Source organism: Pipra filicauda, unplaced genomic scaffold (assembly GCF_003945595.2).
Source record: "Pipra filicauda isolate LSUMZ 115617 unplaced genomic scaffold, ASM394559v2 scaffold284_size963001_pilon, whole genome shotgun sequence".
Taxonomy (NCBI): domain Eukaryota; kingdom Metazoa; phylum Chordata; class Aves; order Passeriformes; family Pipridae; genus Pipra; species Pipra filicauda.
The window spans coordinates 605,343-624,747 of record NW_024104403.1 but is presented as its reverse complement, the minus strand read 5'-3'; the positions used below and the strand labels follow the sequence as shown (position 1 = coordinate 624,747).

Here is a 19,405-nt window from a genome sequence, read left to right as displayed (position 1 = left end):
GCTACATTAAAAAAATATTAGCTTTAAAGGTTCTCAACACAACTGCAATGTCCTGTAGCAGAGGCTGGTAGCTTTCTTTTTTTATGGATTTTTTTAAAACCCTTAAAAACGTCTTCCTTACAGTATAACTTTTCACACTTAGACACATTGCTTGTCTCACTTCATCTGACATGCCACTGTTTTCCCTTAACTTGAAGCTTTGAGCTGATGCATTCTTAAAACAGTATCACAATTTCTGTTCTGCCACAAAGCTCATATGACAACTAGAGTTGGTCAGTCCAACTGATCCCAACAGTTCTTAATAATCAAATTTACAGGGAAGATTGGTGACCAGCTTACCTACTTTTAGACACATAAAATTTAGGCTTGTGTAAAATTAAAATTGTCTAAGCTTTAGATGATTTAATGTTGTAGTCAAGAGAAAAAAAATTTACTATGACCTTGATCTGGTACAACAGATGTGTACAGAAAATAGAGGAGAAATTAAATTCCAGCAATGTTAGTCTCCATGTTTTGCAGAGAGAGTGTAATTGCTTGACTTCTTGGTGCCGAGATGAAACTAAGATGAATCCCACTTTTAGTGTTTCTCCCTTGAATAAGAAGCTTTTGGTTATACACTATGTTTATTTTTATGTCATAGTAGAACAGATACAAACTGTTTTTTCTTATTATCATAAAGTATATTAGGAGTACTTTGTAGTGTTTCTACTGTGCAGTTTTCCATTTACACTAAAATATATTTCTGCTTACTTCATGTTTTTTTCTTACAGCTTGCACTCACCATAGAATTAAACATATTTGGGTGATACAGACTAAAGAGGAAGAATCTTTATTTTAGTTTTTTTGCAATAGTTTCTTAGTCAATATACGTATTTTTATCTCCCCTATAATTTTGTGCAATTTATCTTATCATGTACTGGATTTAACACTCAGTTTTAGTCTTTATGTTTAGACCTTCTTTTCTCTATTCTAACCTCATAATTTTGAAGTAGGTAAAAAGCCAAGTAGAGTGAAAATTATTGATACACTGCAGAGCTGTCAATGTAGCTGAATGTTTATTGCATGTCAGCTAACCCAAAATTTAAAATGCAAAGTACTAGATATTTTCTGGTAGGTGTGTTAGTATGCCCATAGATAAGAAACACATTTCTGTAAACTGAAAGAATTATGTGTCATGAGATTTCTGTGCATCATAGAAGGGCCAGAAGATTCTTCATAGTGAAAACTTCATTCTTTACCCAGATCAATAAAAAACTATATTTTTTCATGAAGTCTTAGAGTTTCTCTGTAACATAAATTCTGATTTTTAGTAATCTTACAACAGCTCTCCCTTTGAGTATCCTTTCCATATCTGTGCTTGTGTTGTTCTTTGTTTTTAAAGTGTCACTATGTATTTGCAGAATGCTATTATTAGACCATTGCTGTGTATTTATAGGAATTCAGGTGTACAGGAGTTAAAAATGTGCCTTTAATGTTATGAAGAAACTGCAGTAAAAAAAAGTGTTATACCTGATTCTGCAAAGGCACTGATATTAATTATCATATTGCACACTGTAAATTGAATTAAAATAATGCTACAAAGCATATCTTATAATAGAATTGTGCTCTGAAGAACTGGATAAAGTATATTTAGTTTTTGCAAGTTTGTTCCATTTCCCAGTTGTATTGAATAACTGTGATGCTATTTTTGAGCTAAAAATGGTAAATAGGTCAATATAGGATTTTCCAGGTAAAAGATTTTCCTATTGTCTTTTTTCTAAGTTTATACTGATTTAATGTATAATAATAGCTTATTTAGATGTAATTTCTATGTAATTATTCTTTAGTTTAACAAAAGAACAACAAATTCTTTCATTGCAATTGTTTTAAATTTGAAGAGTGGCCTAACCACAAGACATGTTTACGTCCAGGTAGAATAAAGCCAGGAAAGAGATCATGTTCACTATTCTGAAACGAAGTGTTTCCTACTGACATCCCCCTGGAGACACATTCTAAAACAGCCTAAGCAGTGCCATGATGTGGAGAGTTCTTGTAGATGGCAACAGGTACAACTGAGATGAAAATCCAGTCCATTTTTAAGCTTTAAAAAAATGGTGGATGACTTTGTGCTGAGGTTTATCAATAGCTTTCTCATTTTTTGAATGAAAAATTAATTCCTTTTCTAACCAAATGGTTGGGAAAAGCAAATAAGGTGCTAAAGGATTAAAAATATGGTAGAAATATGTAGCTATTGTGGCATTTGACTCTCAGGGAGGATTTTTTTTTTCTTTTCTGAAATGGTTGTCCTTACCTATACTCTGATTTTTTCTTACTATCCTCTGCTGCAATTCGCTTATACGCTTGTCGAAAAACATGTTAAGTCAGTACCACTTGGCCAAAACTTGTGGTGGTGTTTGTATTTTTTTGTTTTCTGACTTCGACCAGTGTACTGTGTTTTAGGGTGATATCATTACTTATCAAGAGTACAACCTCTTCACAACCAGAAACAGGATTTGAAAGAGAGATTAGCACTTAAAAATTTCATGGCCTCCTCTGATAAATTACAACTCAAGAAATTATATGTGCTAAAATCTAGTATCTTAGTCTCTACCTAAATAACTATAAAACTGGACAGGAAATCTATCAAGATGTATGCAGACAACCACAGATTTGTAGACTTAACATAAGTGTGTGCATCAAATAGCATTCATTCCACTTGAAGTAGTATAAGTTACCAAATGACTTTACTATATATTTTCAGAGCTTAAAAAATTATTCAGTTATAATGTTGATGTTAAACAAATATGCATGTAATACAATAGCTAAGTAGCCTTGGCAGACTGATGTTAATGAACGGTATGTCATACTTAACTGATCTTGTTTCTAAATCCATATTGTGCTCAGTTCAATACAAAAAATCGGTGAGTACATGTGACACCTACATTGCACAGGAATGCTGATAGAACACAGATTTGCTTTAATGTTTTTTCAACACTAGAATTGCTGAAGTCTTTAGGGTTCTTCCTTAATCCATGAGTTAGATCTTCCCCAAAGATAAGATAAATTTGGTCTTTAAAAATTGTATTTTATCATGTAACTGATAGAGATCATCCTTGTAATTTTTCACATTTATATTTAAAAAAAAAAAAGAAAGAAGAAAGATAAACCACAAAACCCTCCAGAAATGTCAGTGTTGTTAGGGTTTAAGGAGTTGAACGTAGTCACCAAAGGTTTCAGGTCATAAAAACTAATCATTAAATTTATCGTACCATGCAGTGGCCAGAAACTGTTTCATTTATGAAAATGAACATGATTTCCCATGTTAATGACAAATTAGAAAATAATCTTTGATTAAAGCAAATCAGGGAACTACTGCTGATTATTTTTTTTGTTTTCAACTGTGCATGTTTTAGGCATAGTGCTTTGAAAGAAGTGCTTTTGCCTAATTTTTTGTCAGGCAGATTCCACTTATTGCTTCTCAACGGAAAAGGTAAAAAAGGAACCCTACCTGCCAAACATACCATACAAGTTCTGTAGCTGATGTATCTGCAAATTTACTTTTATTGGTATATGAAAAATATTTAGCATGTCTTTGTTATGTTTTGATTTAATGATTAAGATTTGCTTTCTTCCAAAGACTGCTGTATTTAACTGTTTGTACTTGTGCAGGGTTGGTGAGCGTGAAGCAGCACTGGAATCAGCCCTGAGAATGTTGCAGCAATTCTACCTGGATCTCGAAAAGTTTCTTGCTTGGCTTACAGAAGCTGAAACAACTGCAAATGTCCTGCAGGATGCTACACACAAAGAAAAGACACTAGAAGATGCCAAAATGGTTCGGGAGCTCATGAAACAGTGGCAGGTAAGAGGAGCACTTCAGCTTAGAGGCACTTGACAAACGTGAGAGTTTATCAAGCATCTCTGATATTTATAGAAGTTATATAATTTGCATCAAGTTTATTCACTGTAGCTTAACTGAATTAGTTTTTCTCCATTACTTTCAAATACATGAGAAATGTTAGTTTGGTAGTCTATTGTCAACATGCTCTGTTGCAGTAATAAAAAGAGATAATGATGCAAATATTCCTAGTAAATGGCTGGACAGTTTTCATACAGTTATTTTCCTCTGGGGAAAAAAAAAATCTTAAAAAGAGAGAATGCTGTATTTAGTGTTCCAGAGAATCTTGAGGAAAAAGAAAATTAAGTAGATGAGATGGTGCTGTTGAACTATGCTGTTATACTTTCATTGTGTTTTCTTCACTACACTTATTGAGAGGAATACAGAAATGTCTGCTTGAGGTCTTAAATCTCTTAAATATGAGGTTGATTGGCTGTTTGGAAGCAGGACCCTTTTTTCCAGCATTCATATAATCATAGAATAGTTTAGCTGGAAAAGACCTTTAAGATGATCAAGTCCAACCATTAACCCAGCACTGCCAAGCCCAGCACTAAACCGTGTCCTCAAGTGCCACATATACTTGTCTTTTAAATACCTCCAGGGATGACGACTCCGCTACTTCCTTGGGCAGCCCATTCCAATGCTCAACAACCTTTTTGATGAAGAAATTTCTGGTATTCCTTCATAGTGCATGACTTTCCTGTTGACAGAAAGTTCAAAACTGGAAATTGCAGGCACTGGATCATCTATGCCTGAATTTATTTATGAAAAACATACTGTGAAAAGTTTAGTTATAAGTGATTATGTTGAGTAAGTACATTGGATGGAAATACTTCTTTTGGCACTACTGTATTAATACATGATTTTAACTATTTACTGAACTGGTACTAGATTCCATTATATGATACTCTGTTGCACAATTGTTGCACTGTACAAAAATGAAGTCTGAACCATACTTTTGATACTGAGCTCTCTTTTTATGCTAATTTGACTTTGTAGTAATATACCAAAGCCCCTATGTGTTTCTGAATTTAAGTTGCACTATTCTTCTTATATGAATTTTTTCATTTAAGTGATATAATTTAAATTACATAAGAAAATTATTCAAAAGAAAAAAAAGTAAATTTATTCAATAGGTACAGAGTGCTTAGCTGTAAAATAAATTAATTTATTATGATGGGTAATATTTACAGTAGTCATAACACAGTGTTCCATATCAGTAGTCTTTATTGTGAAAGCTTTTTGTCCAAACAGGTACAGTTTCCTGATAGGGAAATATTGCCTATCTGTGTTGCTACAAAACTGGATAATGGAGCACGATTCTGTTAATAGAACAATTTTATTATGTCAGCTGTGTGGCCAGGAAAGAGTTTATGGCTTTTCATCTGTTCCTTAGGTATTGCTGCATCAGTTCTTCCGGGCTTCGTACTCTGCTTGTAAGAGTTCTCTCTTACAATTCACTTTGATGCATAAGGATGAAAAGCAAGAACATGACATAAGTGTGGAGTTTGCACACAACTTATGCATATAAAAGATTCAAACAAAAAAGAGCTTTAATAAGTCACAAAAGTCTCAGAAATATGCATTTATGTACTTTGTGGAAAGGGGTTATTGCTCACTAATCTATACAATCAGCCCCAGTTTGATAAGTCTCTTTTGTTCCTCCCTCTTGTGGGCGAGAAATACACTTACCCTACATAACACATCAGGCAATGTCTTGTATTCCAAGAAACTCACTGACACATTCATATACATGAACATTCAGTTTATATCCTTAATATATTTTTTTAACACCCAGTGTATGTGGGTGCTAACCACAAGCCTTGTCCCGGCATAAAAAAGATCCTAAATGCTTTCAGTTCAGATTAGAGTTCCAAACCACTTTTCATACGTCATTTTCTTTTTTTCTTAATATCTCATCAGCCAGGCTGAATCCAGATCCTAGAAGGTGGTTTCTGATTAAAGATCACTGTCTCATAAATCTTTTGATGGAAACTTTGACTCCCTGGGTTTATAGCATTCATAGAAGTTATGGTCAAATATGGCATAAGGACTTAGATCTGCAGTCTCTATGTTGCTCTCTATGAAGTTGCGTAGACTTGGATAATGTGAAAATAGTCATTAGGAGTCCTGAAATGTTAAAATTCTGTTTTGATCTGATATTTTTAGGCACTAAGTATAAAGCAGTGTTTTGATAAATAATTCTCTACAGAAATAATGAAAAACGTAAATTTCTGAATTCGCTAGTAGTTTTATATCCTTGTCAGTACAGATGCTTATCTCACCTTTCATGACCCAGCAGTTTTCTGCTTTACACTCTCAAACTTTATTTTATTTTTTTAAATGATTAGAAAAATAATGACTTACTGTACAGAAACTTTTTACAGAGCAGAAGTTTCTTGTCAAGGAAAATCTCCCATTTTTAGGCATTTGTTTTTCTTTTCATGTTCAGAAATCATTAACTCAAACATCACTAATAAAGATTAATCTTTCCCTTGTAGTTAGCAGTTCATTCAGTAGCAGGAGAAAGGTGAGACTTATATAACTGCACATTCTAATTACCTCATGATGTAATTATATTAAAATGTGGCATTAGAAACACACTGTTTGTATAAGGATGTATTTGCATGCATCATTTGTCTGAACTGACAGCAATGTAATAGTTGAGGCGATTCACACAGTTGGAATACTTTCTGGAGAATTTTCAAGGATACAAACCCGTTACTCCAAGGAGTTGTGTAATTATGTGCTGCTTTGTATTGTCTCGTTGAAATACATCATGTGTCCTCATGAGGCCTGGTTTCATAAGTAACCGTATGAGGGAGATGAAAACAATTAACTTTACTTTCTGCTTTCATACTTCTAATGATATGAACTCTCAGCTGTGTTAATTATAATTATGGGTCAGTTTACATGGCACTGAGCCTGCTGGTGACAGATGGGATACACCTGTCTCAAAGGGGTAAAAGGATCTTTGCACAGAAGTTATCAGGGTTTAGTGAAGAGTTTTAAACTGAATTTGAGGGGAGAAAGGTTTAGAACCAGGCTCACTGGAGATAAACCTGGGGACAGCATGCCAGTGTTTGAGGGATGGTGTGCTGGTGAGGACTTTTGGTCTGACATCTCAGTGGAGGTGGGAGATGGAGATCCGTGTGGCTGCAAAGATGCAGGAGTTATTGATGTGTTAGACACAATGGAAGCACCATGAGAATGGTCATGTAGGAATTAGTGGGTTCTCCCCCCAAAAATGTGGCGGGATCAACAACCTGAAGTCCACCTACACCGAAGCATGGGCAACAAACAGGAGGAGCTGGAATCCATTGTGCAGCTGGAAAACTATGACATCACAGAGATATGGTGGAATGACTTGCACAACTGTAGTGCTGCAATGGATGGCCATAAACTCTTCACAAGGGACAGACAAGGAAGGGGAGGCGATGGGGCAGCCCTGTATGGTAGGGAGTGGTTTGCCTGTCCAGAGCTTGATGATGGTGACAATAGTAGGGTTAGGGGTTTATGGGTAAGAATCGGGGGAAGGTCAACAAGGCAGATATCCTGGTGAGAGTCTATTATAGACCTCCCATCCAGGATGAAGAGGAAGATGAAATATTCTATAAACAGATGGGAGAAGTCTCACAATCACTAACCCTTGTTCTCATGTTCTCATTGATGGGCCAAGGCCTGTGGTATGAGATTCAACAGGACCTCCTGGGTCCTCCACTTTGGTCCAGGCAGTGCTCCAGGCTGAGGCAATTGTGTCTGGAAAGTGACCTGAGGGTGCTGCTCAACAGCCAGCTGAACATGAGCCAGCAGTGTGCCCAGGCTCGTATCAGAAATCATGTGCTCAGCAGGACCAAGGCAGTGATTTTTCCCCTGTACTGGGCACTGGTGAGGCCACACCTCGAATCCTGGGTTCAGTTTTGGGCCCCTTGCTTCAAGAAAAACACTGAGGTGCTGGAGTGTATCCAGAGAAGGGCAGTGGAGCTGGTGAAGGATCTGGAGCACAAGTCCTATAAGGAGCAGCAGAGGGAACTCGTGTTGTTCAGCCTAGAGAAAAGGAGGCTCAGGAGAGACCTTATCACTCTCTGTATCTACTGGAAAGGAAGTTGTAGTGAGATGGGAGTTGGTCTCTTTGTCCAAGAGGAAATGTCTTCAAGGTGTGCCTGGGGAAGTTTAGATTGGGTATCAGGAAAAATTTTCTCACAGAAAAGGTTGTCAAGCTTTGGAACAAGCACTGACTTCCCAGGGAAGTAGTTGAGTCAAAATTCCTGGATCCCTGTCACTTAGGGACACGATGTAGAGGTGAAATTGGTGGTCCTAGGTTAATGGTTGAACTTGATTGTCTTAGAGGTCTTTTCCAACCTTAAGAACTCCATGATTCTAAGGAGTACTCTTCTGGTCTGTCTTTTTAGCAATGATTGTATGTGACAGTTTGTACAGTTTATGTAACATTAGATTAATATGGATTTATCCTATTATTTTGTAAATGAAATCAATTAATATTAAGACTGCAAATGAATATAATCACAGTTTTTTGACAAAGAATACTGCATGTGACACCTAGTTAAATATTAACTGGAGAATGCTTCTATACTATATACACAGGTTACCAAATGTATCTGAAATAATCTATGATGACTGATGAATTATTGGTAGTAGTAGTCAGTGTAGGCTGACTGAAAGTATGACAGGATATGATAAATAAAGCAAAGTTAATACTTAGGCATGAAATACATAGCAGATTTATTTTTATTACCACCTTCCTTCTCACTATGACCTAAGTAGTTTTCAATTAGATGTAGGAGTTTTGCCGCTAATAATATGGAAAATATGCATTGCCTTAATATATACTTAATATAGTATGAGCAGCACTATTATTTTCTCACAGTGATGTTTTTATCTAAGACAAGAGACATGAACAGCAGGCAAGGTACTCTTGTCTCTTCTATTTCTATCAGTACTTCAAAGGTGCTCACTTGTTTTCAAGGTGTCCAGGCAGCTGGTTTTTTTCAGTAGTAAGAAACTGAGGTAGATACATATTCCTGACACTTCTTGATTATGTAGCAGAATAGGTTCTTTGAGAGATAAAAAATTGTTTCCAACTTTACTGCAGCCAGGAGGACCATCAGGCAAAGCATCACTGGCTGGGCTGGGGAGGGGATTGCTCCGCTCTGCTCTGCTCTGGTGTGGCCTCACCTTGAATATTTTGTGCAGTTGTGGGCACCACAAAATAAGAAGGATATTAACCTGTTGGAGAGTGTCCAAAGGAGGGCAATGAAGACGGTGAAGGGCCTTGAGGGGAAGCTGGATGAGGAGCAGCTGAGGTGGCTTGGTCTGTTCAGCCTGGAGGAGACTGAAGGGAGATCTCACTGCAGTTACAACTTCCTTGTGAGGGGAAGAGGAGTGGCAGACGCTGATCTCTTCTCTGTGGGGACCGGTGACAGGACCCAAGGGAATGGCCTGAAGAGGTTTAGGTTGGGTATTAGAAAAAGGTTTTCCACCGAGAAGGTGGTTGGGCACTGGAACAGGCTCCCCAGGGAAGTGGTCACAGCACCAAGCCTGACAGAGTTCAAGAAGTGTCTGTGAAATAATTTATATCTAATTGCCCAGCACAGTTAATTTTGTGACATGATGTATGGATTAGATGACCAGTCTGACTAACAGGAAAGAGAGAAAGTATCTGTAATATTCTTGCTCATTTCAATTGATTTTACTAAAAAATATTTAATAGTAATTAATTTTCAAGTACTTTCATTCTCTGTTCTGAAACACTTTGTCACTCTTCATTCTGAAACACTTTCTCGGTCACTTCTGCTTAAAATTGTTCTCTGAAAGCTTTAAAAATAATGTATAATCTTCTTCCTTCACCTATTTTTTGATGCTTAATTCTCCAGATTTGTCTTTTATACTAAGTAACTACTTTTATACTAACTATACTATGTTGCCAATTCTAAAATAAAATCTGTTCCATAGTACCTGTAATGGAATAGCAACTGTCAGAACCCTCTTACTCCACAGAGTAATAGAAGAGAAATTCCAAAATCTTAAACTGCAATACAAATGCTATTACAGCATCATCTGAGACCGGGCAAGATAGTATCTCAGAGTGAAATCTTTTTTGTCAGAGTGGATTTTTTTAAATATTGGATAGTATTGCTTTGAAAACATTCGGTCAAGAACATATCAGTATTGTAATTAGTAGTCATGAGGAAGGGGAATAATGTTTGTTGTTAACAGCAAGTGTCAGATACTGAATACTTTGACAGGAAGGTTCAGGTGCTGATTCTCAGTGGGGCAGGCAATACTACAGCTGTTAATCTTATCTGGATATCAAAGAGAAGTGGTCAGAAATCAGCAATAAAGCAGACAGGTAGATATTGCTGCGTTTTGTCAAATATTTTGTTAGTTTAGTTTGGATGGTCTTTATCTTAAAACCAGAAATGTATTGCTGCTGCAGCTTATCTAGGAGTGAATACATTAATATGTATTCTGCTTCTACCATCCCTGTTTCTGAACTTAGAACAAACCTCTAATCAGTGTTAATTTTCTTTTAAAAGGTAAAAGGCTTGTTTTATCAAGTGATCTAGTACTTTTTTACTAGAGTGAGGTGTAAGTGCTCAAAACATATTCTCATGAAGATAAACAGTCTCAACTGTCAGAATTCTCTCATATAAAGTGGGTGTTTTCAAATAAGAAGATAAATTCCTTCCTTTAATTTCTCATCTGCATATGTTCTCATAATCAAGGTAGAAAAAAAATCTCATTTTTCAAATGTGCTAAGTAGCCTAGTATATGACCACTTGGCTGATTTATATATTTCCTCTGTAAAAGTTTATTGAGCACACCAGAGGGATGGTCCTGAGTTTTCATTTGCAGATCAGCATTCAAATCCTACCATCTTTAAACACTGATTTTCAAACAGATTAGATGCGAAAAACTTTTGTAGCATTAATTGTGAGGTTCTGTTTTATGGAGTGAGATTAGTAGAGGAGAACTTGCAAAATTGCAAATAGAAATGGAATAGAAGGGATAAGATGGTTTGGCATTATTCCTGAGTGGGTTCCAATTCCTACATTTTCTCCTGACCCTATAATTTCCGTAGGATACCTTATTGCTCTTGGTGTAGGCTTTTCTAAAACAGGCTCTCATACATCCGAAGAAGTGGATGAATGGACTTTCTCATAATCTTTCTAAGTATGTGTCATATTTCACTGTAGCCTATCAGTTTGAAGTGATAGGAATTAGACTGAGTGGTTACCAAAAATTTGAAGACTTCCACCAATTGATCTTCCTGTGACCATCAGTATTTACTAGTACAATCTAATCTCCAACTTAGCTTTTCTATTTACTTTTTATTGTTCATAGCATATTTTTTTGAAAAATGAACAATCGGTAAAAACTGTTTGCAAAAACCCAGTGGTAGCTTTTAATATATTCTGATGATGAGTTTAAAAGGGTATCCGTGCCTTTTGCAATTATGCCTCATACCAGATTGTTCAAAACACATGGCTGAGGAACTCATAATTTTTCATTAGTGAGACCAGATGTGTATTTTCCCAAGGCTGGTAAAAAGAAAAAATGCTTGTATTGTGATTATAACCATGTTAATATAAAAAGGATAAATTATATAGTGCATGACTGAGGAAAAGTATTAATTTTGACTTAGGTCAGATATCTTCCTGAATATGTAAGAAGTCAATGACTTACAAGAATACAAATAAGGAATAAAATAGAAGCACAAACCATATTCAGGAACAAGTTACACTGGTTTTGTGAAAGATTTTAGACTGTACTGAAAAAAATAGTTGTCTTCTAAGAAATGCTTCAAACTCTTTCTTTTTATGAATATATAGCTGCCATGGCACAGGTTTTCTGCATATGAATCTACACTTTTTCACAATACTAGCTATTCTGTATTATGCACTGTGCAGCAGTTGAATACTATAGCAACTCCCACTATCTAAACTGACAGCATGTTTGACAAAAATAACTTTGTCTGTATCATCACCAAGTAAATGCCCCGTTTCATTTTCTGTCAGAAATGTAGACTTCCTTTCTTTCAACTGCTGACAAGAAATTGAATCTCTTCTGTCAGTACAAAGTTCCACATGTGCATTTATCCTTGTGTGCCCCATTTTTCATTTGAAATCTTTTATTTTCACTGGATACCATTTCATTTTCCACGTTTTCTCTTGAGGACATGCTTTCAGTTTACTGATTTTCACCACATAAACTGCCATTTATCCCACATATGAAAAAAATACAATTTTTTTGTTTAGTAGTACAAAATTATTATCTCAGTCTGTTTTGCAATGATTCCAGTGGGTTTTACACTTGTTATCACTGATAACATTAGTAACTTTCTGGAGGAGGATCTTTGCCCTCCTTTGTGGCAGTGCAAAGAGATTCTAAACTGGTGTTTGGCATTTTCCATTTGCTGAAAATGTATGTTGTTTGAGAATTCAAGAAATCCAACCTTAAATTACAGTTACTTATCATAGTTTTACTACATTTTGTCTCAGTAAATTTTAACTAGATTTGGGCTTATCTTCCCTGAAATGATTAGTATAATAATTGCATTTACAGAGGTCTAATATTGTATTGAAAATATATAGCTACTTAAGTGTGCATCGGTAGTCTTTCTAGGGTTTATCATTCTTATTTTTGTGTTGTCAGTTCTTAATTTTATGTATCTTTTTATGTGTGGGGGGAATCATCTGATGTTATGATGCCTACCAAGTACCCTAATATAACAGTATTGAGCTGCTTCATATGAGATTGAATGACCTTACTTATAGCCTATGGCATTGGAAATCAGATGTAGGCTCACATAAATTCTATTATATTGGTTCTTCTGTTATATGTATTATATTTATATATCTATTCTCTTATCCTTCACATATATTCTCTTGTGGTTTTAGGCTTATACAGTTTAAGATAACTAGTTCACCTTGTGGGCTATGTTTTTTTTTTTAAATAACCTTATTATCTGTGAATTTTCTATAGGTGAAGTCAGCAGGATGTAAATGCTGGTGCAAACAGCTACAAGCTCTGCTCTTTGTATTCGGGTATCAGTTGTTGTCTGCTGAGTAACCAGATTATAGAAATACAGTATTGTCATCTCTCCCGTGTTTTGTCAACCTTTACATTTTTAGAGGCCATTTAATCAGTTTGTTGTATATCTGCCATCTGTTCTTACTGGAATACTGCAGGTAATGAAGAGTTGACTTCTAACACCTACTTCAAAGTATCAGTGGTGTGTGAGCTGTTTAAACTCCTCTTAAGAGCTGATGAAATCTAGACAGTTATGCAGCTGGCCAAATGTAGTTATCCCATTATCTTCATCTCCCTAGAAATGCAAGAGCAGCTGTGTTTGTAGCTCCTTCCACCATGAAAAAATGTCCAAGAGGTGTTTCTGCAGGTGTTTTGCTGCAGGAGTTTTTGCCACGCAGCTCAGCTTGGTTGCAACAACTTGTCTTTCTGGTTCTGCATAGATAAGGATAAGAGAGATGCACTTCCAGAGGGCAGTTTAGTCCAGCTGAGCTGGGACTATTTGCCTTCCGCAGAAGCATATTCCTCTCCTCTGACTTAGAGACAACCTAAGAAGAGTAGCTAAATAACTTACTGGCTACACTAGCTGCCTAAACTTCATATAAAATTTGTGTGATCTCTCTCTCTCTCAAGCATGTAAACCCAGTGGGCTTTTTGTTGGTTTTTTCACTTCTTTATTTGGTGGTCTTTTGCCTAAAACAGGTTAAAGAGCTTATAGTTTCATGTAGGTCCTACCACTCGGTATATTTCTAAATCATGCAATTACCCATGAGGCGAGTGAAGAGAACCAAGATGTAAACTCAGACTGCTGAGGTCACTTTTCCCTCAAGTGATGGCCATGAATTTAATCATAGGTAACTATGAAGCTTTGTGAAAATATGTATAGAAAGTTTCTTCTGCCAGATCACTCCAGGTTTTAAGCTGTATATTCTGCTGACCCCCACCGTCCACATGAATGTCTCGTAAGTGTTGAGTGCAGTGATATTTGTTTGTTTTTTCTCTGCTTTGCTGAGAAGTGTTTATGCCTGATGTTGTTCTGGCTTGTCTTGCCTCTTCGTTGTCACCAGGTGGGAAAGGTGTTAATGCTTTCTGTACTTTGTGTTTCCTTTCCATTTAAAATGTCCTTGAAACTGAATAGTTGTTCACCTAGGGAAAGGATTTTGGCTGCTTTACACCATTCTCGCTGTTGCAGAAAGAGGTTCAGCTGATTCAGTTCAGCTGTTGTAGTTGTCAGGACATCTGAATGAGCACAGCTATGAAACTACTCCATGGCTAATACAGTCAGTCAGATTTTGCTCATGAGTCCTTTTGTGCAATTCTGCTGCATGCAGGATGGCTGCTGCTTCCGAGGGGAGGGAGCAGGGTGAAGAGAGCCCACACCAGAGCGTGGACATCCGCTGGCTTTCTGTTTCTGTAGTCCATCAGCTGTCTTTGGTAGCAGTCCATCACTGACCCCAAGGAAATAGTTTTTCTTAGTACTAAAAAATGAGGAAAACGGGCCTCAAAAATGAAAATATAGTGGGCAGTGTCTGCTACCCTGTGCATGCAAAAGGCAGATCTCTTTATCTGCAGGTATGTGAAAGAGGCAGGATGCTCATTTTCTTCAGACTTCCGGAATCCTTGTTCTCTCCTCTCTGCTTCTGTGTTTACTGTATCTTGTGGCTTTTCTGTTAGGTATTTTACCCAAATGAGGAGGGGTCTTTTTAGGGTTCTGCTGTTTTTCAGAAGTTTAGCAGTTTACCTGCAAGTGTGTGTGATTTCTGGTTTAGATATGCTAATCCAGGGCCCTTTGTGATTTAAAGTTTGGGTTGAAGTGGCCAAAATAACAGTAGGTTTTTGCATTATCGTTTTGTGTGGAATAACTCTGCTGAATCAGAGTGGAGCTGAAAGAGGCTGGAGGAATGGAAGGAGACATCTGAAATTTAACTGTTCATTTTTGCCTTGATAAATTAGCAGCTTTCAACTGGCCGTATTGTGCATCTAAAGCAGAAGACAGTATTTATGAACAAATATAGCAGAGAAAATAATAGCTTGCTTATCATCTGGTTATTTAAAATGGATTTAGTGTGACACACTAAGAGTCACCAGAGGTGTTGGTATCTGAGAGAAAATGTCTGGAGTTGGTTTAAATTAAATGTCTTCAATTCTATACTGTATGTATAGTTGAAAAAATAATGCAAAACTAAAAGAGGCCATAAGCACCAAGAAGCAGGCATAATAAGCAGTTCTGAAGGCGAACATTTTTATTTTCTTACTTTGTGTAATTTTTTTCATGTTAGAAATCTTTATAGTTTATAGCAACTTGATTGAAAAATTTGTATCTGTCAAAAAGATCTTCTGTCTGGTTATACTGATAATTTGTTGTCAAATAAATGAATTAACCCTAAGAAGAGACCCTGAGAATTCTCTTTATTAATGCCGGAGTTTTAATTTCTGAAATCAAATATTACAGTTTTTTAGGGGAACTTTGCCAACAGAGCAAACGTGACCACCAACTAGTAACTAAGCAGATTAAAAATATAAATTATATCCTCTATGGAAATACCATACATTGTCTATACTATTAATTTTAATTTCTAACTCAGTCTGCTATGTTGGACACAATTTTCATTACTTTTTTTCCTGCAACTACTTCATAGTGCAACAAAAAATAATAGCAAGGCACACTTTCTAGAGGACTAAGTACAAAACCCAAAAGATTGAGTCACTTAAATTCATTGTTGAACTTCAAAGGTCTTTTGCTGGGGAAAGCTTAGAGTTGTCCTGCTTTTTTTTTGTACTGGTTATATCCAAGTCTATTTCCCTGATCTATAAATGAAGTGGCAAATCCTTTCTTCCCATAACATGGAAATCTGCTGGAAGCTGTGAGATCAAAGCTACGGAATAAACCTGTTCTCACTTATGTTACACCTATTTCAGACACAACAGTGCATTAACCTCAACAGATCATCTCTTTTTTTTTAAATTTTTTAACTGTAATATCATAATTCCATGCCTCGTAAGAGTTGCAGTAGTGTTTAAATCCCAACTTGTTGATTTGCTTTAAAAAATAAAATTAGTAATTTTATTTCAACCTTTAATTTATGGGACATGGAATACCTCGGAGGGTTGGCAACACCTGGAAAATAATGCCAAGGAATGTTATTTCTGCAATGGGAGCTATTCCATGACAGCTTGTTATTTCATTATTTTGTGTTTCCTGTTAGATATAGAACATACATGTTATACACCTGGGTTTTGCTGGGCTCATGCTGCCTCAGGTAAAAACAGGATCCTCACCAGTTTTAATCCTGTTCTGTGATCAGGGCACAAAAGAAGAAATACCTGTTGTCCTTAGGGCAAACTTGCAGCTGCAGTTATATTTCCACTGCTATGAATGCCTTGCACTAAACCTAATCCTGGGAGACTCCAGTCCTGTTCATAGCAAAAGGAATTTTACAGATTGTCAACACTTATTGCAACTGACTCAGGGTAGGGAGTCTGCACCAGATGTGTGGGTGAGATGGAGGAAAAGGAGATAAAGCTATGGGGATTTTTTAATTATTTTATTTATTTTATTTCAATTTTGAGAATGGTTTACTTAATTTAAATATTTTTTATACTTTTTTTTCTAAGATCTTTACAGCATCAGACTGGAAGTTGGCATTTTCCACATTAGATGGGGGCAGATATTTGGAATATACATTAATAAAAATCAGATTTGCTTAAAATAAAATTTTTCATTCTCAATTTCTTTGTTCATATGTAGTTTCTGCTTTTTCATTGTTATATAATTTTCACTGCATGTCTCAATACTTGGGAACAAATAGAGGCAAAATGGACCTGACAGAAATAGAAAAAAATTATTTTATGAGTTTAGTTAAAAAACATTGTAGAAATCTGTCTTTATTAGCATGCTGTTTTGCTGATGATTTCTCTGTTTTCATTATGGCTTGTAGCACTGTAAATTAATTTAACATGAAAGAATAAAAATATTGCTTTTAAATTTTTTCTCATTAAATTATGAAAAATATTACAATAAATAATAGAAAAGAATGCCTCTGGTAGAAGTTTCTGTTTACTCAATCATTGCTGTACCAAGAGTGAATTATTGCAGAGCTAACTCAGAGGCAATATTTTTGCAGTTACATTATATAAAACAGATGATCTCAAAACTTCAAAAAACAGCACAGAAGATAAAGCACAGTCTGGAGTCTTTGAAAGTTAAATGTCTACTTATATTTCTGTGAGAGTCTTGGGTAAGACAGTTGGCTGGAGTTGAAGCTACTCACATCTCAAGAGTTTTGGTAACAAAGTGAAAAGGAAATGTGGCTAATTTCAGTGGTACCCTCTGTGCTAGAGGTGCCGACAATTTGAAGTCAGAATATGGTACATATATGGTGCCAGGATGACTATGAGCACACTGGAGCACTTTACCCATAACCTATAAGGTGTCTGGGTAAGTAGAAAATAATTTTCCAAGTTACCAAAGCGCTATTGATCTTATTGTCAGTCTTACTAAAATATAGGTAATTCTGCATTACCTAACAAGAGCATCTTGTGTTTCATTTTGGACTTGACTTTCTATTTTGGTCTCCATGTGGCCAGTACAAGGTATTTTCTGTATAGCTCTTTGTTGCCTGAGGTGCTTGGATCTTTTACTTCTCAGTTGCAAATCAACATTCCCAATGCATCTTGCACATCTCAGTTTCATCCCTTTGCAATAATCTGATGTAGCTTCTAACCTGGATTGTTCCAAACTTATTTCTCTGTACTCTCTCTGTTTAGTCCTTAAAGTAATGTAAAGAGGTGTTATACTATACAAGGTGAGCGTTAAAGACAGGAATTAGGCCTGTAGTCAGTGGTGTCTTATCTGTCTTACCCATCAGAAATAAAATGATGAAACAGAAGTTTTTTTTAAACCATTGACAGTCAGATATCTTGGAAATTAACACAAACGTTCTTAATTACTGTAATAGTAATGATTCCTTTGATAGTTAATTCTATGTAAAGGATAATCCGTACATTTTTTTTAAGTAGTGATAAAATACACAAGCCATAGAAATACAATAAAATACTATACAGAATAGCTTTAGTGGTACTGTAATGAATTTGTTTTTTTTTCCTCAGAGTTGTTATCAGTTTTCTGGTCATTATTCTGAAAATAGATGCCTTGGAAATGTTGGTTTGCAACTGAGAAATAAAAGAGTCAAGAAATTTTTATTTTCCAGGGGTTTCTAGGTGATTTAGTAATCTTAATTACTAAAAGTGATTTCTTTATATTCTTCTGCAAGACAGGTAGAAGTGCTACCATCTTTCTGTTGCTAGATGTATTAAACAGGTGTTATTTTTGAAGCATTTATGAATGTCATCTAGAAAACAAATATTAAGAATGTCATTATGCTAGATTATGATTCTCTGTGAACCGATGAAATCAGAAAGGTCTTTTAGAAGTCTTTAGACATTTAGTGTACCACAGATATATGTACAGTGAACTTGCTAAATTTGCACATGTTTATTTGTACAATTTTCTGTGCACTTAGTTCTAGAATACAGTATTTGCATCTGGCTGGCTGTCTCCAGAATATATTCTAGGCTACACTTCTACGATAGTATTTATAATACAGTGCTGACGCTGAGCAAGCTGATTTCAAAAATAGACCTATATTAGAAGATAAACTATCATTTCTTCTGGAATGTTGTTGATGATATTTATAGGCATGAAGATAAGATGTTTGCAAGTTTCTCAAGAGGTTGGGTTTGGTCGTGCCTTCCTACAGGCCTTAAGGAATTACTGCTCTGCAGTAGACAATGGCAAGAAAATACAGTGTACCATAGATGTTACTGGGAGACCTTGAATGCTTTCCAGAATTTGCAGGCACAGTGTTCCCATTCTACTTCTTTCCCACTGTCTTGTAAAAGGTGTTAGTGGGCAGTTAGTTTGGGTCATTCCCAGTTGTTTTAGGCTTGGGTGTTTCAGTAAATGAGGGAAATAGAAGAGAGAGATTTGTTTTTTCCCAAAAGATTACTGTTCTTGCTGACCTACACCTGGGCAATCAAAAAACCATCTGTTTATGTTTGGCTGTCTTCAAGATCATATCTTCTGAAAACAAATGTTTGAAATTGTGTTATACTTAGGAAATCCTACTTTAGGAGCCACACATCCAACATTATATGGCTTCTGTATCAAACTAAGTGATGCAGCTCTTGTTAGGGATAATAAATGTTGTTAATAAACTGTTTCAGCATGTTCTACAGAACAAAATTATTTGCTAAAATTATTTTATAATTTAAATAAATTAGTTTGAGTCTATCGTAATTATCTCATGGAATATTAATGAACAGAGAGAGACTAAATTTAAACAACTCCCTTTTCATCACTGTTTTCAGGCACAGAGAAATACTGTGCTATTTTATTTTGTGCTGCACTTCTTATATCTATTTTAAGTTAAAACAACTGTAAAAGTAATATTTTTTCTTCTTACTTTTTGTCTTAGTTTC

At 35.8% G+C, this 19,405-nt stretch overlaps 1 protein-coding gene and 1 long non-coding RNA gene across 6 annotated transcripts in view; one reads left to right on the top strand and one right to left on the bottom strand.

Annotated features, from left to right (window-relative positions):
- The window catches only part of LOC113989701 (dystrophin), a 553,659-nt gene that overhangs the window by 308,386 nt on the left and 225,868 nt on the right, over positions 1-19,405 (top strand). For all 5 annotated transcript variants that reach the window (XM_027724535.2, XM_027724552.2, XM_027724569.2 and 2 more), the window contains exon 12: positions 3,649-3,838. In XM_027724535.2, the coding sequence (XP_027580336.1) occupies positions 3,649-3,838 (190 nt within the window). The remainder of the gene's footprint in view (positions 1-3,648; positions 3,839-19,405) is intronic.
- Positions 5,198-7,186, bottom strand: LOC120323546. Its single transcript, XR_005564088.1, has 3 exons — positions 6,926-7,186; positions 6,593-6,670; positions 5,198-5,334 (listed from the first exon to the last, which is right to left on the bottom strand). It is a non-coding gene; the product is annotated as an uncharacterized LOC120323546 (long non-coding RNA).